This window comes from Narcine bancroftii, chromosome 1, assembly GCF_036971445.1.
Source record: "Narcine bancroftii isolate sNarBan1 chromosome 1, sNarBan1.hap1, whole genome shotgun sequence".
Taxonomy (NCBI): domain Eukaryota; kingdom Metazoa; phylum Chordata; class Chondrichthyes; order Torpediniformes; family Narcinidae; genus Narcine; species Narcine bancroftii.
This window is the reverse complement of record NC_091469.1, coordinates 356,383,591-356,407,437: the sequence shown is the minus strand read 5'-3', so window position 1 is coordinate 356,407,437 and position 23,847 is coordinate 356,383,591. Positions and strand designations below refer to the sequence as shown.

The following is a 23,847-nucleotide window of genomic DNA, read 5'->3' as shown; positions in this document are numbered from 1 at the left end:
TCTTTGGTTGCAACAGAAAAATATTCTAAAAAATGTTTGGAATGGAATTAATTACATAACAAAAAGAAGGCACTTATGGATTTGAAGTAAATGATTTTGCATGACCAACTGCAGTACCCAACAATAAAGGAGATGCATTGTCGATTATGTCCAATCGCATTGTGTAATTTCCCATGGTGTGTGGTTAATGTACTGGATTTGGATGATACATTTTCAATCTCTCTGCCTCAGAATCATTCACTTTGAATGCAAGTTGACACCATCCAAACACAAGAGTCATTTTGAGGAGAATCTGCACGGTTTCCTTCTAATTTTGATTGCCTTACAAATTGCACACAAATCAGTATTAAGAAAAGTTGGAGTATGAAAATACTATTACCACCTAATAAATAGGAGCTGCTGAGTGTAATTTCAGGTCTGAGGATAAAAATGCAAATTAATGAAAAGATCTAAAGAAGGACTATGGCGGTGCAGCCTTGGGGAAATGGCGTCGTCAGAGGTTTCTCTCTGACTCCAGCATCCCTTCCAGCGCCCACCCTGGGCAGTGATTATGATGTCACAATGCACCAGGTGACTGAGCTCATGCTGCCCTTATAGGGGCATGCTGAATTTGAATAAAAACAGTCATTAACGACCCTCAACATGGTGGCTGTGTTTCTTCCACTGCTCACGCCGTCACAGTAGTGACCTCAAAACACCATGGATTCAGCAGAGGTTAATGCTGTCTCCATCAAGCTTCCCCACTTTTGGACCCACCAACTGAGGACATGGTTCGGACAGGCGGAAGCACAATTTCATCTCCGCAACATCTCCTCAGATGCCACGATGAACCAAGACACGGCAGCGAGGGTGGACGACATCATCCACCAACCCCCAGCTATGGGCAAGTACACCGCCCTCAAAAACCTGCTGCTTGGAACTTTCAGGCTAACTCCCCAGCAACGGGCTTCCAGGCTCCTTCACCTAGATGGGCTTGGAGACCATAGCCTTGTTTTCTCTTCCGCCAGATATTCCTGGAACAGATGCCAGAGGACATCCAGCTGCTCCTCACAGATGACTTCTCAAACCCGAGAAGAGCAGTAGCCCCTGCGGATGCCCTCTGGTGCATAAAGAGGGAGAACGAGGCAGCCCTCAAACAGTGGTATGACCAGGAGCCACCTGACCGCAAGCTGCTCCCAAGACCAAGTCAGAGGAGGACCATTCAACCTGATGTTTCTACCACCAGTGCTAGGGAGCGCAAGCCCGTAAGTGCCGCTAGCCCTGCGGGTTTCAGGAAAATGACCAGGCCAGCCCCTGTTGATGGCTGTGACAGCTGGCCACACAAACAGTCTCCTTCATGTGACAGGCACATCCACTGGCCACCGATTCCTGGTGGACACAGGAGCTGAGCTCAGCATCCTTCCCTTCACATCATTAGAGACTCACACCCGATCTCAAGGTCCAACTCTGCGGGCGGTCAACGGCTCCACCATCAGGATCTACGCACCCGCAGGGCACAGATCGGGAAGGAGAAATTCCACTGGAAGTTCGTCCTAGCTTCCGTGGGCACCATGCTGTTAGGGGCCGATTTCCTCAGAGCTCACGGCCTACTGGTTGGCATGAAGAGCAAAAGGCTGGTCAATGCCAAAATGTTCTACTCCACCTGACTGGACATAGCAGAAGCCTGCAGGCCCGAAATTGCTACCATAGCCGCCGCCAGGGACGAGTTCGACAAGATCCTCCACGAATTCCCCATAATCTTAGTCATGGTTCAATGCTGCCCTGCCCCAGCATGGGGTCATCCACCACATCGCCACACAGGGCCCCCCGCTGCACGCTAGACCCAGACGGCTGCCGCCCGAGAAGCTCCAGCAGGCAAAGGAGGAGTTCTCCAGGCTCCAGGAACTGGGAATCATCCGGCGCTCAGTCAGCACCTAGGCATTGCCGCTTCATATGGTCCCGAAATCATCCAGGGGCTGGAGACCTTGCGAGGACTACCGTCAGTTGAATGACGCAACCACCCCCGACAGGTACCCAGTGCCCCATTTACAGTACTTATCCGCCAACCTCCACAGTGCATGGGTCTTTTCCAAAGTGGACCTCCTGCGGGGATACCATCAGATCCCAGTGCAACCAGACGACGTGGGTAAGATGGCCATTATCACCCATTTCGGCCTCTTCGAGTTCCTGCGTATGCCCTTCTGGCTAAAGAACATGGCCCAAATGTTTCAGCACCTCATGGACGTGGTTGGAAAAGACCTGAACTTTGTGTTCATTTACCTGGTCGAAATTCTCATTGCCAGTTGCAACCACAACGAACACAAAGCCCACCTCCGCACACTGTTTGCCCGGCTGGTGGATTTTGGCCTCATGGTCAACGCGGCCAAATGCCAGTTCGGCAAGGAGTCCCTCCAGTTCCTGGGACACACCATTTCGGTGGCTGGGGCCACCCCGGCGCCAGAGAAGGTAGCGGCTATTCAACGATTCCCCAAACCCTACACCCTGAAAAGCCTCCAAGAGTTTGCCAGGATAGTGAATTTTTACCATTGTTTCATCCCCGGAGCCACCCGCACCATGTGCCCATTGTTCGCGCTCATGGCCACCAAAGAAATGACTTTATCATTGTCAGAGGAGGGGACGGCTTTCATCGCGATAAAGGAGGCTCTAGCCAGTGCCACTCTGCTGGTGCACCTGCAGCCAGAGGTGCACACGGTGCTCTCCGTGGACGCCTTAGCTATGGCAGTGAGGGAGGGGGGGGATTTCTGGAACAGTGGCTCGATGGACAATGGCGCCCGCTGGCCTTTTTCAGCAAGTAGCTGCATCTGCTGGAGCTCAAATACAGTGGCTTTGACTGGGAGCTCCTGGTGCTGTATTTGGCCATCTGTCATTTCCGCTACTTCCTCGAGGGCAGGTCGTTCATGGATCACAAGCCCCTCACTCAAGCACTGGTGATGGCCAAGGATCCGTGGTCCACCAGACAGCAGTGTCACCTCTCGTACGTGTCTGAGTTCACAACCAACATCCTACACAGGGCCAGCAAGGACAATGTAGTAGCGGATGCACTTTCCCATCCAGCTATCAACACTCTCGCGCCCAGCCTAGATTACGAGTAACTGGCTCAGGCACAGAGGAACGATGCGGAGACACAGGCCTTGCGGACCGCCATCTCGGGCCTCAAACTCAAGGATGTCCAGGTGCCCAGCAGCCCGGGCACATTGCTCTGCAACGTCTCAACAGGCACGCCACGCCCGGTGGTCCCGCCGCACTGGAGGGCGAAGGTCTTCAGTCTGATCCACGACCTTGCTCATCCAGCAGTAAAAACAACCATGCAGATGGTCGCGGAGCGGTTTGTGTGGCATAGGCTGAAGAAGGAGGTGGTGGAACTGGCTAGGAACTGTACCAGGTGCCAGACCTCCAAGGTCCAGCGACACACACAAGCCCCCATCCAGAACTTTGATCCGTCGGTTTTCATATTCCAACACAGCCACATTGATGTTGTCAGGCCCCTGCCAGGGTCCAAGGAGGCTTGTTACCTCCTTACAGTGGTGGATCAGGCCACAAGGTGGCCTGAGGCCATCCCAATTAAGGAGGCCTCTGCGGAGATGAGCACCAGGACTCTGGTCAGCCAATGAATCGCCCATTTCGGAGTCCCAGCACATATCACTAGCATCAGAGGGGCTCAGTTCACGTCTGCCCTGTGGGCTCAGATGGCGAAACTCCTGGGGGTCAAGCTCCACCACACCACAGCATACCACCCTCAGTCCAATGGGTTGATGGAGAGGTTCCACAGGCACCTGAATGGCTCGCTTATGGCCAGACTGGGTGGACGAACTACCCTGGGTCCTCCTCGGGATTAGGATGCCACCCAAGGAGGACCTGCAGGCTTCAGCAGTGGTGATGGTCTATGGGGCACCACTTTCCATGCCGGTGAGTTTTTCGGCCCAGACCCTGACACCATGGCCACTGACAAAAACCTGCTGGGGGACCTACGGAGTCGACTGGCGTCCCTAGCTCCCCCACCCCCGGCACACCACGGCACCTGGCTGTTTCATCTCTCCAAAGAGCTTGACTCAGTCATTTGTTTTTGTGCGGAGGGGACCACAAGGTGCACCGCTACAGCGACTGTACGAGGGGCCATACAAAGTCTTGCACTGGTACGGCGGAACCTTCACCCTGGACGTTGGGGGGGGGGGGGGGGAGAAAGGAACTTTTTACGGTGGACCACCTGAGGGCAGCCCATCTGGACATATCGCAGCCGGTGCAGACAGCCACACCCAAGCGCCGGGGCTGGCCACCAAAGCGACAGGACGCGTATCCGGTTCTGGGGGAGGGGGAGGGGGTTGTGTGGCAGCACACATCCTCATGGTGAACTGGCCCTGCTTGTATTGCCATGGGCGGGGCAGCCCTGGCGAAATGGCTTCATCAGAGGTTTCTCTCTGACTCCAGCATCCCTTCCAGCGTGCACCCTGAGCAGCGATTATGAGGTCACAATGCACCAGGTGACTGAGCTCATGCTGCCCCTAAAGGGGCACATTGAATTTGAAAAAAAACAGTCGTTAACGACCCTCAACATGGTGGCCGTGTTTCTTCCACTGCTCACACCCCCACAGAATTATAGAATGTATCATCTAAATGTCTAAGAGTATGACCATCTATAATGGAACAAATCTAAAGATGATGGGGTTGGCTGTCCAAGAGGCAATGAACACAGAGTTCTTGGAGTTTTCTAGGGCTGGAGGTGTTTTCAGACATAGGGAAAGGCATTATGCAGAGAAAAATCAGTTTTACCAGTACCTTAATAGCCTTATAAAAATTAATTTGCCAGAAATGTAAACATTTTTCTTCCTATGTAGATGTTGCGTGATCTGTTGAGTGTTTCTAGCATTGTGTTATCCATTTTAGATTTTCATCACCTGTGGTATTTTGCGTTTTTAGCCATATCCTTAAATGGATTATGAGAAAAAGCACAAATAAAAAGCCAGAAAATATTACCTTTTCCATTCATTTGCTGATTATAATGGTTCAGATTTTGAGCCCAGTAACCTTCTCCTATCTTTCTATCATGCTTTTTAGCACAATTGCACAGATTCATCCAATAGGAACCTGTAAATGGGAAATACCAAGGTCTGCGTGTTCCATATTTACCTAGAATATAAGAGTAAAGTTAAAAGTGATACACCTTTCATGTCCACATAGACAAGAGACCAGAAATATTTACAGACTAAAATTCTCATAAAAAAGCATTCCACACATCTTCCATAACTTTTGAAGAGATAAGGTGAATGAAAGTGAACCAGTGTCTTTTTAATTACAAAAAAATTATTTATATTAATCATCAAAATAATATTAATGACATTTAATTTTCAAATGCAACATACAAATTGATTTTCAGAGAGCTTTTTCATAGCATACATTATTTAATAGCATGTACCTCCATGGGACAGTAGCTTCATGAGGATCATGGCAAATTGACAATTGAATTAAAATCTTGAGCACCACAGGGCTGTGTTCTTAGCTCCCCGCTCTATTTGCTATACACCTATGACTGTGTGGCTCGGTACGACAACAACAACAACAACAAAAAAATTTCTGATTACTGTGGTAGTGGATTGTAGAAAAAGGGGCAATGAGTCACCCTACTGGAGAAAGATTGAAACTTGGCTCAATGGTTCACCAACAAGAACCTCGCATTCAATGTCACCAAAAGCAAGGAACTCATTGTTGATTTCAGGAAGGGATTTCAGGATCGGAAGTGGAGAGGGTCAAAAATTTAAGTTCTTAAGAGTCACTATCTTGGAGGTTCTTTCCTTTTCCTGAACCCATCACTAATGGCCCGTGAAGAAAGCATTTCAGCACTTCTATTTCCTCAGGGGTTTGGTATTACATTGGAAACCCTGGCAAATTTCTATAGATGTGTAATGGAAAGTGTGCTGACCGGTGGCATCACAGTTTGGTATGGGGATACCAATACCCCTGAGCATAAAGCCCTGCAAAAGGGAGTGGACATCAGAGGCAAAACCTCCCCACCACTAAGAACAGGGAATGCAGCCGTTAGAGAGCAGGAGCAATCATCAAGGATCCATATCACTCACCACATGCACTGTTCTCACATCTACCATCAGGAAATGGGTTTAGGTGCCACAAGACTCGCACCACCAGGTTTAGAAACAGCTGCTACCCCTCCACCGTCAGACTCCTCAACAACCAACTTGATCAGGGACTCACTTTTGCATCTTATTATTTTATTTATTTCTGTATTACAGTCATTTATTTTAAATTTCTTGATTTGTTTACATGTTGAGTACAGTTTTTTTTGCAATATCAGTAAGTGGTAATTCTGCCTCACCCACAGGAAAAAGAATCTCATGATGTCATGTATGTTCTCTGACAATAAATCTAAAATATGAAAATTAAATAGGTTGTATTGTGATTGGGCATGTGCACTGAGATTTCTTCCAATTTTCATTTAGAGATAAACTCAAATTTGAAGTTATTGCAAATAGAGGATAAGAACAAGAGATTGCAGTCAGCTGGTGTGATTTTACAGAAAAAATATGCATCTGTTCATTTTAAAATAGATCTGGTCAAGAATTAAATTTGGATGGATATTTTCTGCTTGAATTAAATAAAAGGTAAATGATAAGCCTTCATCAATTGAGTTTCTTTAAGCCGGATAGCTCAAACTGACAGAACAGATCAGCCAGTGCAAGTTTCCTTTCAGAGGACTCTTGCTAGATCACACCCTAATGACTCTTGGAGAAACCAATGCATAGTATTATCTCCAGTAATCTTAGTTCATTGGTTAACAACTGACTATATGTGGAAATTAAACTTGAAATTATCAGTGTTTCCTGACAAGAAGACTTTTTTTATATATTGTCAAGAATATTTCAACAGCCATCTGGAGTTTCCACACTCTATCTTTACCATCTGGATCAATGTTTGGGTAACCCTCCTTAAAGATGTGAGATTTTTAGTAGATTCACAGTACAGAATGGTTACGGGTACAAAAACTTTGTCGATACAAAAATCTTTGGATGTGGTAACTGCTTATATGAACAGCCATCAAAAAGGCAAAAGAGAGCTAAAATCAGGTATGTCAGATTAAAGTTAAGTCAAGGTAACTATAGAGACATGAGAGAGGAGCTGGTGAAAGTTGATTAGAAGGGGACCCTAGCAGGGATAATGGTAGCACAACAACGGAAGAAGTTCACTACTTTTCACTCTAGAACGAGAGGGATCAACCTCAGAATACAAGGATGTCCCTTTAGAACAGAGATGAGGAGAAATTTCTTGAGTCAAAGTGTGGTAGATATGCAAAATTAATTGCCAGTCAGCTATAGCGATCAAGTCATTGAGTATATTTAAAGCAGAGGTTGATGGGTTCTTGTTTGGTAAGGATGCTAAAGGTTATAACGAGAAGGCAAGAGAATAAGGTTGAGTGGATTAAACTGGCAAAGCAGACTTAATGGGCTGAATGGCCTAATTTTATTCCTACGTCTTATGGTAGAAAAGGATTCATTTACATCAGTCTTGCATTTAGTTCAAGTTTATTATCACCTGACTGTACACATACAACCAGACGAAACAGCTTTTCTCCAGATCATGGTGCACACAAAAGAAATGATAAAATTGTGCAACGCATTAGTTTGGCCATAGATGCAGTACTGCATCGAATTGTATTTATGGCTCAAGAGGAAAAGACACAAAACATTTTTAGTATTCTACTGTCTCCAAGGGATTTTATAGGTACTTTCACTAAAACACTGAAGGTGGATCTTAGTTCAAACAATGCAAAATTTTAAGTATCACTACATGTCAAATTTCTAACATGAGAGAATAGATTCAAGACTATTTCTTGAAGTAAGTTACAAGAATTGTGTAAATCTTTACAAATTGCCAATGAAAACTTAAGTGAGTTTTTTTTTGTACCAGGGAAGACATTGTGTAGATACCACCCCAGAATGAGATATATCGCTGAATCAATCACAATCATCCAACAAATCCAAGCAAAGGACACATTTTCTGCACTCCCAACAGCTTCATACATGTTACTCCACTGGATTCCTGGAACACAAAAGGACATTTTTTAAAAAAGTACATTTCTGAATAGTTCCAATGTCAGAGAGACAAAACCACAAGTTCATTAATATTTTTGAATTTGAAACTACAATAAATGTCCTAAAATCCAGTCTGCTTGGATCAGTCCAGATTTTCTGAATACTCAGGCAGTACTTTAAAAATGCAAATTTAAGGAGAATAAAGAACAGGTACATTTTTATAACAAAACATATTTTCATATAAAATATAAAGCATAACAAAAATATTTATTTGTTCATTTCCGTGATTTTTGTGCATCCTGGCACTTGTGCCTAGTCTTCATTTTTCAACATTATTTATCAATGTTTCCCTTCATCTTGTTTCTTCAAGAGAATTTAATGAATGAAGTTATTATATTAAAAACACAATTCATATATTTCTTCTGATGTCCTAATTACGGAATGCAGAAAAAGCATGATATCTCCAGTTTCCTCCCACATTCCAAAAGAGGCGGAAGAGAAAGATTAAGAGAAGAAATAAGAAACCAGAGACTTATAAGCAATTATTTTTAGATAAATAATCAGATAAATATCAATGGATCACCCTTTCACAGCCCCTTAATGGCCATTCTCATGCCTTCTGTACAGGTGCTCACTCAGTGGTTGTAGCAGATGTTGAATTTCAGTGGTTGAATCTGTAAATGGCCTTAGACGTTGACTCTGAGCAATCCAGGGATTATAATCAGACCAAGATGACTAGCTGACAGGGAGGTAGTAAGGTTACAGTGGGATCATGAATATTGCCATTAAGAAAGAATATACACTGTAGCAGCTTTACACTCCATGGAGCCACTGAAACTCTTCTCAAGACCAGATTGCTACATTCCATGACATCTAACAAATCTCGTTAAAGAGAGACAGGAGAGTTCAGAAGCTGGAAGCAAAAACCAAACTGCTGCAAGAATTCAGCAGGTAGGAAATGGATAGTCAATGTTTTGGATCAGCCAAGAGGTTTTGACATGGTGGTGTTTGACCTCAAATGTTGACTATCTATTATCCTTCCTGGATGCTGCTTGATCTGGTGAATTCCCACAACAGCTTGAGTATCTTTCAACAAAGGCAGCATGCAAAAGCTCAAATACATACCATATAACAATTACAACATAGAAATAGGCCAACTTGGCCCTTCTAGTCCATGCCGAACACTTTCTCCCATCTAATGTCACTGGCCTACAATCAACCTGAAACCCTCCATTTCCTTTCCCATTCATATACATATCCAACTTCTCCTTAAATACTAATATCGAGCCTACCTCTGCCACTTCTCCTGGAAGCTCATTCCACACACCCACCACTCTGTGAGTCCCCCTTAATGTTTCTTCTAAAATTTTGTCCCCTAACTCTCAACTCATGTCCTCTCACTTGTATCTCCCCTTTTTAAAGGAAAAAGCCTCTCCACATCAACTCTATCTATACTCCTAAATACCTTAATCAAATCCCCTCTCAACGTTCTAGGCTCCAAAGAATAAAGACCTAACTTATTTAACCTTATCCTATAATTTAGGCCCTATAACCCTGGAAACATTCTAGTAAATCTTCTCTGCACTCTTTCCAATTTATTGATATCTTTCCTATACTTTGGTGACCAAAACTGTACAAAATACTCCAAGTTTGGCCTCACCAATGCCTTGTCCAATCTTAACATAGCATCTTAGCTCCTATACTCAATGCTCTGATTTATAAAGGCCAACATAGCATAAGTTTTCTTCACCACCCTATCCACGTGACTTCACCTTCAGGGAACTATGTACCATTATTCCTAGATCCCTCTGTTCTACTGCACTCTTCAATGCCCTACCATTCATCATGTATGTCTTATTTTAATAAGCCTTACCAAAATATTACATGTAACACTTATCTGCATTAAACTCCATCTGGCATCTTTTAGCCCACTCTTCTCACTGGCTTAAGTCTCTCTGCAAGCTTTGAAACCTTTTTTTTCACTATCCGCCTATCTTAGTATCATCTGCATACTTAATAATCCAATTTACCACCCCATCATCCAGATCATGAATGTATATGAAAAATAGTAATGGACCCAAAACTGAACCCTGAGACACACCACTAGTCACTGGCTTCCAATCTGACAGTTATCTACCACTACTCTCTGGCATCTCCCATTCAACCATTGTTGAATCCATTTTACTACTTCAATCTGTGACAAATTATGTTGTGTTTTATATTGTACATAGATATGTTTTAAAGGAAATAAATTGTGGCAGGTGTTTTTTAGTGTTGGTCATATACAAACATCAAAACAGATCTCATTTAAAATACTGGAGCACTGCTCAAGCCAGACAGGTCAGGCTCTGAGTGCCTTTGCAAAAACTTTGAAGAGTGCCTATAGGAAGTTCACTTAGCGATTGTTGTTTTGGAAAACAACAGATGAAAGAACTCGGAAGTTTAGGTTTGGAGCCACAGTCTGTCTGAGTGCAGTTGGCTGTTCTTAGTGGGACATGTGGTTTTTCAAGCAGAGAGAGTCAAACAGGCTTTTCTCTGGGAGTGAGAGAGAGAATTCAGTTCTACAGTTCAGCAGCAGCAACTGGGACTGGAACATGACAAGCTGGCAAGCTTGTGGAAAAACCTCATTTTGAAGATGAGTTATGAGTTCTTAGTTTAGCCTGGTCAAAGCCCTTGTGGTTCATACAAGAGAAGTGGACTGGCTGCCTAATGTTTCACTTGAATTCAGGGAAACAACAAGGAACTCTATGGTGACCCGAAAGAAAGAGGTTATCATCTAGAAAACCCTGATGGGGCAGGTTTCTTCAGCAAGACAATGAAGTGGCTGATTAAAAGGGATCAGTTTGTGTCCAGGAACAACAAATCTCTCTCTGAAAACAGACAAGAACCTTCCTGAGGTGTAATAATTTACCTTTCAAGCACCAAAACTTAGTGAACTTCATAAATGTTAAATTCTGTGCACAGTACAGGTATACAATCCTTTATCCAGACATCTAAAATCCAGAAAGCTCAAAAAACTGGCAAGTGGGGAGAGAGACGACAGCGCAAATCAGACGGGTGAGGGGGAGAGACTGGCAGTGTGAGTCAGGCAGGCGAGAGACCAGCAGCACGAGTCAGGCAGGCGAGAAATCGGCAGTGTGAGTTGGGCAGGCGAGAGACGGGGGTTGGGGAGACCGGCAGCGCGAGTTGGGTGGGCAAGGGGGTGGAGACAGCAGAGCGATTGGAAGGGGGTGGGGGTTGGATGCTGGCTTTCCAAAATCCGTAAAAATCCGAAATTTGGAGCACACTGTCCCTCAAGAGTTCCGGATAAAGAATTGTGTTCCTGTATAAGAATCGCCTGCAACCAGTGAACTTGGAGGAGTGAGAAGTGAGATTGGACTGTGAATCAATGAACTTTTCTGAACTTATACACACATTACATACACATGCACTTAGAATTAGAAGGGGGTTAAGTTTGGTTATGTTAATAGTGATAAGTTAAAGTTTGATCCTGTTTTCATGTTTAAAGATAATTAAAAGCAGCTTTTGTTTAAGTAACCATTTTTCTTGGTGAATTTCTGTTGCTGCTGGGTTTTGGGGACCTCTGGGCTTGTAACAAATGTTAATACCTAATGATTGAACCTTCCTAACTAACCTTCCCTGATGAACATTATCAAAGGCCTTACTAAAGTCCATATATAGAACATTCACTGCCTTACTCTCATCAACTTACCTAGTAATCTCCTCAACAAATTTGATAAGGTTTGTCAAACATGATCTCCCCCTCATGTACGTACTGACATACATACAGCATGATAACAGGCCCTTTTGGATCATGAGCCAGTGCTACCCAATTACCGACAACCCCCACCTACATTTTGAACAGTGTGAGGAAACCTGAGCACCTGGAGGAAACCCACATGGACATGGGAGAACATACAAGCTCGTTACAGACAGCACGGGATTCGAAACCCAGTCCCAGTTGTGGGTGCTGCACCAGCATTCTGCTAACCACTATGCTAACTGTGCCACCCTTTCCCTTCTCTTCTTTACTTCTTTCTGCATCAGAATACTTGGTTCCCTCTATCATCTGTGCACTGGCATTGCTATAAGAAATTATGCATGTGCATCCCTGAATTTAATTATACCAGCCACTCATGATATTAGCTAAGTGGTGAAGAATGAAGATAATGATTGCTACTAGCTGCATTTAGGAATCATCCAAGTCAGATTTTACCATGGGGTCTGCTTTAGAAGCAACACACGAGTTAATTGAACAGTGCATTTCCAGACCTATTGAAAGAAAATCACAAATTCAATCTCAATAAGAAATCATATTATTAAGGACAAGTTGCTGGAGACCAACTCATTCACATTTCCTGCTTGGAGCACAATAGCTGAAGTAGGGATAATATTGTACCATACAATTGATTATTTGAATAGATGGATCATGCTAGAAAAATGGTCTCTCAATGACATCATCATATTTACAATGAACATGTTCACAATGTCTGATAGTTATTTTGTTTTCTTTTTTACTTGTGTGAAGAAAAGGTAAACATGTGTAAATTAACAGGATGACTATTTTGGGGCATCTAACGCAGGAAGAAAATATACAGTTAATGGCAGGATTGATTCTTCAGAACATTGATGAAAATCCATTGAACATAGAACATTACAGGACAATACAGGCCCTTCAGCCATGATGTTGAGCTGAGCTATAAAAACCTACTCAAAAAGCTAAACCTGTCCTACCTCATAACCCTATTTTCCTTGCATCCATGTACCTGTCTAAGACTTCTTTCAAAAGTCACCACCACCCCTAGCAATGCATTCCAGGCACCCACTAAAAACATATCCCTGACATCCTCCCTAAAGTTTCCTCCCTTCACATCTGGTGGATTTTTTTTACTCACACCCCGGGGAAAAAAGGTGCTCGCTGTCCACCCTATCTATGCTTCTCATAATCTTGCAGACATCTATTAAGCCACCCCTCATATTTCTTCACTCCAAAGAGAAAAACCCTAGCTCTGTTAACCTTGCTCACAAGACTTGTACTCCAATCCAAGCAATGTCCTGGTAAATTTCCCCTGCACCCTCTCCATATCCTTCCTGTAATGAAGTGACCAGAACTGAACACAATATTCTGTATGGTCTAACCAGAATTTTATGGAGCTGCAGCTTTACCTCATGAGTCTTGAACTCAATCCCTGTAGTGAACTGGGAATTCACTACTGGTGTAATGTTCTAAGAACTGACTCCTCTTCGACTCCGCCTGCATCCCCATCAAAACACCAGTTCAGTCCAAAGATTATTGTTTGTTATTCTTATTGAATAAAAGAGTGTTGTACTCTCTCTGGTCTTGAGTGCTCTGTCGTGCTACAATTTTATTCAGTAAAGAAGAGATGGAAGCTCTGTTGAAGTCAGCGATGCTCCGAATCGATCCTCTGTCCCCAGAGGAATTCACATACTGGCTGGAGTGCTTCCAAATGTACCTGACGACCACACAAACGGTCTACTCCATGGAAGAACTCAAGAGGGAGGCGCTCCTCTCGCATGTCGGACCTAAGGGATTCCCCATCATCATGGACAGCATTACTTATGAGTTGGCCATCGAAAGGCTGAAGGCTCGCTTCGAGGCCCCAGAAAGTTGTCCTAGCGAGGCATCTGCTCTCGCAATGGAAGCAGCAGCCTGGTGAGTCCATTGAAGATTTTGTCCTCATCTTACAAGCACTAGCGAGGAACTAAGGGTACAAAGATGACACGGCCCGAGAATGGGAAGATGAGCAGATCCGGGACACTCTTGTTCATGGCATGAGATCCAAGTATACCAGGCAGCAGTTGCTGGAGCAAGGCAGCATGGCGCTTTCTGACAACATGTGGCTGGCCAGTCACTGGAGATGGCCCAACTAGAAGCTGATAACCTGGAAGGCACCCTCTAGGATGATCTAGTTCCCGGAGTGGCTCCACACACTGCATCAGCCCTGACAGTGGCTGCCTCTGGCACCAAGAAATGTTTCTTCTGTGGTCGGCAGCAGCACCCAAGACCTCAATATCCTGCTAAAGACTCCATCTGGTCTCGTTGTGGTAAGAAGGGGCAGTGAGTGAAAGTCTGCAGGGCGAGGGGGAGCACTGAGAGATCCAATGTGTGTGCGACCCTCGAAGGGCTGACTGAGGCAAGTCCAAAGCCCAATCCCACTATCTCCCAATGCCAGTATTGTGCACCATGGCTTTCCTCTGAGGCCATGTGGCAAGAGCAGTGATGTGGGAAACCCTAGTGGCCATCCTGCCACATCACATGGACTCCACCATCTTGCCAGTTTTCAAAACCGGTGCCAACAGAAGAAGAAGGAGGGTGGCCATCTTGCTGTGCCTTGTGGCCCCCACCATCTAGCCTGCCTGACAATCTGCAAGGGGGGAGCGACCCCAGTGAGGGAAACTTCTATATCTCCAGAGTCCTGGCAGTGATGGTGTTGGACCAGGAGATACCACACCAACTAAACAATTCCATGATCAAGGTGGGAGTTAACAGACATAAACTGGAATGCTTAATTGACTCTGGCTTGACTGAGGCTTCATAGAAGCAGTCCAAAAACTTAATCTTAAAGTTTATCCTTCTAATTATCGTATTTCTTTTAGCATCCTATACACAGTCTATAGTGTGGTTCATTTATCTTTGTGAGGGGGAGAATTCTGTAAGTTTAGAATGTATGTATTTGAGAATTTATGTGCACTGGTTTTGTTGGGTCTTGACTTCTAGTGTCATTTTAAAAACGTGACCCTGGAGTATTCTTCCTCCCATTACAGTTTGGAACGGAAGGCCCCAAAACTCTGATGCCTCTTGTTGTCCACACTGAGTATAGATCCACCCACTCTGTTCCCGAATCTGAGCACCAATTGCAGACCAATTGCCTTGAAATGCAGGGCCTACAGCCTAGAGGACTGGGCATTCATCAAGGCTGAGACATAGCAACTGCTCAATGAGAACAGTACCAGCCCATGGAGAGTTCAGGTGGTTGTTGTAAAGGGGAAGAAAGGTCCAGGCTAGTAATTGACTATAACCAAACCATTAATCATTTTACACCCCTGGACGCATATGCCCTCCCTCGTATTTCGGACATGGTGAACGAAATTGCGCAGTATAAGGTTTATTCGATCATCGACCTTGAAGCTGCTTACCACCAGTTGCAAATCAGTTCCGAGGACCACCCCTCACCACTTTTGAGGCTAACAGGAGACTCTATCAGTTCCAGAGGGCTCCATTTGGTATCACAAATGGGGTCTCGATCTTCAAGAGACAAATAAACTGAATGGTGAATGAATTTAAGTTGAAGGCCACCTTTCCCTACCTCGACAACATTACCATTTGTGTCCATTCTCTGGAGGACCATGAAGCCAATCTCCAGAATTTTCTGCATGCAGCTGAGGCCCAGAACTTCACTTACAACACCAGTAAGTGCATGTTTAGGGCTAAACGCATAGCCATCTTGGTTTTACGTGGTGGAGAATGGCATCATTGGCCCCAACCCTGTCAGGATGTGCCCCTTGTGGAATTCCCAATCTTGAGGACCACGAAAGCTTTGAGTAGCTACCTGGGCTTCTTATCATATTATGCCCAGTGGGTGCCCCAATATGCAGACAAGGTTTGTCTCCTCTTAAAAACCACTTCCTTCCCACTGACAGCTGAAGCTCAAAATGCTTTCAACAACATCAGAAGCCACATTGTGAAGGCCACCATGCAGGTGATGGATGAGAGTGTACTTTTCCAAGAGGAAAGTGATGCTGCAGATGTAGCCCTGGCTGCGACCCTTAATCAAGCAGGTAGGCTGGTTGCATATTTTTCCAGGACCCTACAAGGCCATGAGCTTCGGAATCCATCAGTGGAGAAAGAGGCTCAAGCCATTGTAGAGGCCATGAGGCACTAGAGGCATTACCTGGTGGGTAGGAAATTCACCCTCCTCACGGACCAGCGATCAGTAGCATTCATGTTCAATAATACAAAAAGGGGAAAAATTAAAAATGACAAAATTTCTCAGTGAAAGATTGAACTCTCCACCTACAACTATGACATAGTCTACTGACCTGGGTCCCTCAATGACCCTCTAGATGTCCTGTCCAGAGGGAGCTGTGCCTCTGCACACACCGGCCAGTTGTAGTCACTACATAATAAGCTCTGTCACCCAGGCATCAAGTGAATGGCTCATTTTTGTCAAGGCACACAATTTACCCTACACAATTGAGGATGTCAGGGAAATGACCACGTCATGCCAGGTCTGCAATGAGTGCAAGCCGCATTTCTACCGCCCCAGCAAAGTGCACCTGATAGAGGCATCCTGGCCCTCCAAACAACTCAGTGATGATTTCAAGTGTCCCCTCCCCTCCACAACAGGAACATGTACTTCCTCATGGTCATCGATGAGTTCTCTCGTTTCCTGTTCACCATTCCCTGCCCGGTCATGTCTATGCCATCTGACATTAAGGTCCCAGACTCCATTTTTGCCCTGTTCAGGTATTTCGGCTATGTCCATAGCGACTAGGGGTCATTATTTATGAGTGAGGAACTATGTCAGTTCCTGCTGGTAAGGGACATCACATCCAGCAGAATGACCAACTATAACCCCTGGGGGAGTAGACAGGTTGAGAAGGAGAACCCTATGATTTGGAAGGCCATAAAATTGGCCCTCCTGTCCAAAGGACTTCCAGACTCATGCTGGCCATGGCACTCCACTCCATTAGGTGCCAGGTCACTGATCGAAACAGAGTCCTCCCTACCATCCTACTTGGCATACCCGGATGGCAGGGAGGACTCTGTCTCGATCAGTGACCTGGCACCTGCTGGAACAGAGGGTCCATCACCTCAAGGGGAATACTAAGGGGCTCAAGTGAAACATCTCAGGAAGTGGTTCCAGCCACCCCTCAAACAGAGCCAGATCATGCATGCCCCAAGGTCCCAGGACCACAGGAAATCCAGAGCCTGCCTGCACTACGGCGCAATGCCCGCATCTCCAGACCTCCTGCCCCCGCATATCCCGATATAAACCCTGGATCCCTGCCAAAACCCCAGTTCAGTCCCAAGTCTACTGTGTGTTATTCTTACTGAATAAAAGTGTGTTGTACTCTCTCTGGTCTTTGACAATGGAACAGAAGGATTAAAGTTGGAAAGTAAACCCGCTACATTAAACATCAGCCAGAAAAAAATAGGATTGTTTAATGAGTGTTCCTAGAAAATTAAATATCTTCAAATACATTTTGGTCTTCAAAATAAAAGATCTTAATACTCTTCAATAAGGTCCTTCTTTAAATCAAATATTTCTTTATTTTCATAACAATTTTGAAATCTATACAGATTATATGGGTCAATCTGCATTTTCCACATTGTTTTTATTATCAAATAAATTGATACCACATTTCAAGTCTTTCTTACCTGATCCTTCTCCCTCCAAAAGAGTGATAATATACGTTCCCTGGCTGAATGCAGTCATGGACAAGAGACACTAAATTGAATTTAAATGACAAAATATTATTACTGACTAATTGAAGTGTTATACAATTTTAATGTAATAATACTATCTAACTAAACTTTCCACAACCTCAATAAGTGACTTTTTGGGTAGATCACTGACATAGAATTACAGAGGGAAAACAGTAAGAGGTCATCTGACCCAACACTTGTCCCAACCTATCTGCCCTGTTCTTATATCATTTAATTCCATTTCCCACAAGCAGCCTATTCTAAATGTGGTTAAAGACATTTCTACAGTAACCATTTATACCAGTGCAGTATGCAGCCCCAAAATCCATTTTCCAAAATGGTCCATCAGCCCACTATCCAACATTTTAAAGCTTATTCCGTGCTCTATTTCAATCCTTGCATTAACTGAAATTATGATTGTGCCAAGTTACACAGTAGTACACGCTAAGGAAAATAGCATCCTATGAAATCATTAGTGCTCCACTGGCATCAGACATCATCTGAATAGATCATCTGCCATGCCCATTCTGCTCTAAACTGACACAGAAGAAGCCAAGACCTAAAACAAGATAGTTTAAACAAATCTTTATGGAGTCAGGTTGAGCTTCTGCTGCTCGAAGGTCCCTCTTGCCCACCATCAAAACCATGCCAAAAATATACATATTTTTGCTCTTAAATCTACATTGCATACATTTTAATCGCTGGAACAATCTACTTTTATTTTTATTGGACCTTTGTTAACAAATTTTTAACGTCTTTCATAATCCACCATCACCTCTGCTGTTCTAATGAGAAAACATGCTTTCAAGTCTTTCTTTGCATTTTAATTTTTGCTGAGTGCAACAAAATGTTTCCAAAAGAAATTAAGTTCAGATTAATCAATGTGATAAGTGTAGGAATGTACAAAAGCTGTAAAATTGAATTGTATTACTTACAATCAGAATCTGGCTGGAGAAATTGAGCTGGTTCTGTACGATGACGAAAACCATGTAGGGAAAAAATGTAATGATGTACAGCAAGCAGGCACTGAGTGCTCCTGTATTGGCATGGCTGAAAAAAGCTGCAATCATGTAGCCCAGCGAAATCACTGAAACTCCAAAATCCAAAAAATAAAGGAAAATGATGAACCCATTACTGTTTGGAAGAATTTGGCCGGCTTTAAGGATAATGGTGATGAGAATACTGCTGCATATCAATATTATAAAGTTGTCCAGAAACCAGGTTAGAAAATTAATTAATGGTTTCACTCCCAGAATCTTCATGTACTGCAAAATATAAAGTACACTGTTAGAAATCTCAAAACTTATGCATAGTGATGGGGACCATTAATAATTAGGATATTTTTAATCTTCAAGACAACTCAAGCTGGCAAACACAGTCTTGAGGACCATTTCATGAAATGAAAATTAAACATTCTTCTGGAAGAATGCATTGATGGTCCAACCAAGAAAAAGGCAATTTCAAATTTGACCTTGTATAGTGATTAGTAATCATCTCAATAGGGATTAGCAAGCTCGTATAGGGAAGAGTGATCATAGCATGATAGAACTACACATTTGAGAGTTCAATAAATACAAGTTTTAATCTACAGTGAGCAAACAAGAGTGAGGGCAGCACAGTTGGCATACCTGTTAGCGCAACGCCTTTACGGTGCCAGTGATCAGGACTGGGGTTCAAATCCTGCACTGTCTATGAGGAGTTTGTACATTCTCCCCACAAATGCATGGGTTTTCCCCAGGGACTCCGGTTTCCTCCCACCATTTGAAATGTACCAGGGGTAAAAGGTAAAGGTTCCATTATTGTCACATAATACTACGTTTAGAATGTAACTGTAGTTAATTGGGTGTAAATTAGGCGGCATGGACTTGAGGGCCAAAATGGCCTGTTACCATGCTGCATGTCTAAATTAAAAAAAAATGTTATTTTGAAGTTACAGTTTTAACTGGTGAGGTACCACAGGGATTAAATAAAGGTATTGCCCTGCCTGATAATCCACAACTAGGTGTCATAGACTCTGAACAAGGGATAAAACAGGAAAATGGAGCAGAGATATAATTGATATTTGGAATGTCAGCTGTGAACTCAATGAATGGCAGTACAGATTGAAGGCCCAAATGGCCCACACCTGCTCATTGAAGGGGTCAAATGGCCCACACCTGCTCATTGAAGGGGTCAAATGGCCCACACCTGCTCATTGAAGGGGTCAAATGGCCCACACCTGCTCATCGAAGGGGTCAAATAGCCCACACCTGCTCATCGAAGGGGTCAAATGGCCCACACCTGCTCATCGAAGGGGTCAAATGGCCCACACCTGCTCATCGAAGGGGTCAAATGGCCCACACCTGCTCATCGAAGGGGTCAAATGGCCCACACCTGCTCATCAAAGGGGTCAAATGGCCCACACCTGCTCATCGAAGGGGTCAAATGGCCCACACCTGCTCATTGAAGGGGTCAAATGGCCCACACCTGCTCAATGAAGGGGTCAAATGGCCCACACCTGCTCATCGAAGGGGTCAAATGGCCCACACCTGCTCATTAAAGGGGTCAAATGGCCCACACCTGCTCATTGAAGGGGTCAAATGGCCCACACCTGCTCATTGAAGGGGTCAAATGGCCCACACCTGCTCATTGAAGGGGTCAAATGGCCCACACCTGCTCATTGAAGGGGTCAAATGGCCCACACCTGCTCAATGAAGGGGTCAAATGGCCCACACCTGCTCATTGAAGGGGTCAAATGGCCCACACCTGCTCAATGAAGGGGTCAAATGGCCCACACCTGCTCATTGAAGGGGTCAAATGGCCCACACCTGCTCATTGAAGGGGTCAAATGGCCCACACCTGCTCATTGAAGGGGTCAAATGGCCCACACCTGCTCATTGAAGGGGTCAAATGGCCCACACCTGCTCATTGAAGGGGTCAAATGGCCCACACCTGCTCATTGAAGGGGTCAAATGGTCCACACCTGCTCATTGAAGGGGTCAAATGGCCCACACCTGCTCATTGAAGGGGTCAAATGGCCCACACCTGCTCATTGAAGGGGTCAAATGGTACACTCTATTTTTATCTCTTATGTGACACTGGTCATACCAAACCAATTACATAAAAAAGAGGTTTCTCAAATTTGCTACAGTATTTGTTTTCTTCAATGGAATTTTACTGGTAACATGCAAACCATGTTTTTTCCTATTGCCAAGGAATAAAGTGCATAGAGAGGTATTTGAGAAAACAAGCTTTGTAATCATTACAGACAGCAGGCAAGACTGACAGCCATGTACCGTCAATGTCACATGCTGCCACGTGGTTATGAACAATGTTAATAAAATTTCCTTTGGTCTCCCAGCTATTCTGATAAAAGAAAGACCATTTATGACACAACTGAGCTAAGAACAGCCATCAGAATTGATATCTGTAATGTTCAACCCGGAATGGTGTCATATAGCTGGCATTGTTATTTTTTCAAATGCTGGAAAAATTGAAGGAAGATTTGCAAAAGATGAAGCCCATCAGGAAATAAAGTTCCCATAAAGCAGACACTAAAGATTGATATCTAGATCAGAAAGTGACAATGCCTCAATTTGACTCGAAGCTGGCGATGTGCTCATCTTTGGTTCACCTATTTAGCATAGTTTTACTCTGACGTTCATTCCATTTAAGTCATTGGAATGAATTTTGAAAACAATGAATACAACATATTGTCAAAACTTTATTTCCTGATGAGCTTCATTTGCAAATCTTCATTCAAATGTTCCAGCAATATTGTGCATGGTTCATATGAAAAATAACAATACTAGCCACTGACCTCATTGAGGGTTCAACATTCCAAATATCAATTATATTGTGCATTTAGTCATTGGAATGGTGCAATGGATTTTGCCATTTTGTCATACTCAAAATGATGACATTTTTGGCCCAGTTTTTGCCTATTTGGCATAATGATTCTGAAACACATATCAGGCTTTTGTTGGAATGTATAAGAAACAAAGGCTATTTTGAGCAGATGCCTTGTACCACTCAGCCAAGTTAACAGCCTTACATCTAGGATGAATAATGAGAAATCGGGCAAAGGAAACTTCACCTCATCATTTGTCTTTTTGTGGCCATAAAAGCATGTACAACCATTACAATTTTCACCTACTCCACAAGATAGCTCTCAAGTTATTTTGATTTGTGCTCCTAGCTTCCTTTTAACCATATTAACACATTCACTTTTGCAGCTTTCATTAAAATCTGTGGTGATTTTCTTGTTCTGTAGACAAAATATAATCTCTTCATGTCTCTAATTACCTCTTCCAGTCTGAGCTCTTTCTCAAAAATAAGTTTCCGGACAAGGGAAGCCAAGGAAACCAACCATGCCAGCATCATTAACAATGGAAGGAAAAAGCCGATATTGTTGAGAAACCTGCCAAAAAAAGACTAGGTTAGAAGATTTAATTGTACAAGAACACCATGATAAGTCAAGCAGATTTTCAGCACCTCTGAAGAAGTGGGCCTCAAGCCCGAAACATCAACTGCCTTTTGCTTTCTATGGATGCTGGATGACATGATGAGTTTCTCCAGCATTTTTGTGTATTCCACTGGTTCTCAACCTTTTTCTTTCCACTCACATTCCACTTTAAGTATTTCCTATGCCATCAGAGCTCTGTGATTAGTAAGAGATTGCTTAAGATGGTATGTAGGTGGAAAGGAAAAAAATTGAAAATCTCTGTTTTGACTCATTTTGTGCACAGTTTCATAACTCCAAAGGAAATGGGCCAATGACAATTTTTATCAAGCCAAGTATTTCAGTAAAAATTGGGTCTAGAGCAGTGATTCTCAACCTTCCCACTCACATACCACCTTAAACAATCCCTTAACAGAGCACCTATGGCATAGGGAATACTTAAAAGTTTGATGTGAATGGAAAGAAGGTTGAGAACCTCTGCAACTAGACCCTAGCAACTGCAGATTTCTTGAATCCTCTATCAAATCTGTACAATTACTGACCTTGCTTTAGGAAAGGAAAGGCAGCCTGATACAATGACAACTTTTGAGCATAGTGACAACAAGCCCTACATGATTATTAGTCAAAGGAAAGAATACTGGCCAAAACTCTGCAGATGGAGGAGCCATGTAGTTTGAGGGGCTTTTGTATAAGTAGTTTGGATCTTGGATGGTTATGACATAGAAGCGTGAGGGTGAATAGGTATGGTGGAGCCACTGGAGTGACTAAGCTCATGATAAATTCAACAAAATAGATCATGTTAGCTTTGGTACTGTAATCAATTTAAAGAGTGTAAGAGAGAGGGGTGGCTATTAAACTAAATTAGCACTGAAATATAATGAAATCTGATCTTACAAACAATACTTATGGAAATAATGCTGATGAATGGCAGTGAAGGCTACAACACCAAAACAATCCAAAGTATGCAGGTGAGGCTGATTGAATTGTCACTAGAGGGGTAGCAAAAGGTTGTCCACCACCCTTACATCAAAGAAAAGAAAGCACCAGATGTTCAGATGGTCAGAAAAAGCACCAGATGTCTTCAGTATCTGAGTCTAAGCCCAAAGCAACACCAGTGCTATAATATCTTAACCCGGGAGTGGGGGGGGGGGGGGGGGGGGTGCTTCTAAAGCAAAAAAAAACTGCAAAGAGAGATTTAGATTTATATTGGATTCAGACCAGCAGCTGCAAAGGTGGAAAATAAAAGAGAAATATGATTAAACGGTCACTGCATCAACATAATGCATGGTACATATGCAAGTCAGATTAGCCCAGTATTGATGATGTCATACAGTAAACTCAAAAACAATGAACATCTTGGATCAGACAAAATAAACAAGGCACTGTCATTGGCAAATAGTATTACTAATGGCAGTAGCTAATTGTACTAATCAACCAATGTTGATGGGCAAAGACGGGATCAGAAAATTGAAGCAATACTGAAAAAAGGTATTCAGCATGGATACTTCAAAATTATGTGGCAGTGTATGTCAAAATGTTCAAAGCAGTACCTATAAAAAAAGAGACAAGTATCATGTGCCTGTGAGCTTCACTTTAGGAATTTAGAAGGGGTGAGTCAGCTGATTATTGGTTAATTAGTGAGAGGCTAATTAACTAATTACCAGTAACCAATAAAAGGAAGGTATGGTCAAACAGAGAATATATTTTGGAGTAAAGCAGTGAGGCAGGCTTTGGTTCAGTAAGTAGCCCAGGTATTGGAAATGATAGCAGTTCCTCAGGACAAAAGCCTCAATGAGAAGGCACAGATATGGATTTTGGATTCAGCTGGGTTGAAAGGAAGTGCTGAGTAAAGTGTTGAAGCTTTGGTTTGAGATGCTGTGGTGAGTGGACACTAAAGTGAGGTCATGTTGGGTTTA

General features: G+C 43.5%; 1 protein-coding gene across 2 annotated transcripts in view; it reads right to left on the bottom strand.

Moving 5' to 3' along the window:
- Window positions 1-23,847, bottom strand: part of LOC138749915 (ATP-binding cassette sub-family A member 13-like) — a 288,645-nt gene that overhangs the window by 81,600 nt on the left and 183,198 nt on the right. For both annotated transcript variants that reach the window (XM_069911960.1, XM_069911968.1), the window contains exons 31-35: window positions 21,775-21,889; window positions 18,426-18,755; window positions 17,443-17,512; window positions 7,912-8,046; window positions 4,972-5,124 (exon numbers count right to left, since the gene is read on the bottom strand). In XM_069911960.1, the coding sequence (XP_069768061.1) occupies window positions 4,972-5,124; window positions 7,912-8,046; window positions 17,443-17,512; window positions 18,426-18,755; window positions 21,775-21,889 (803 nt within the window). The remainder of the gene's footprint in view (window positions 1-4,971; window positions 5,125-7,911; window positions 8,047-17,442; window positions 17,513-18,425; window positions 18,756-21,774; window positions 21,890-23,847) is intronic.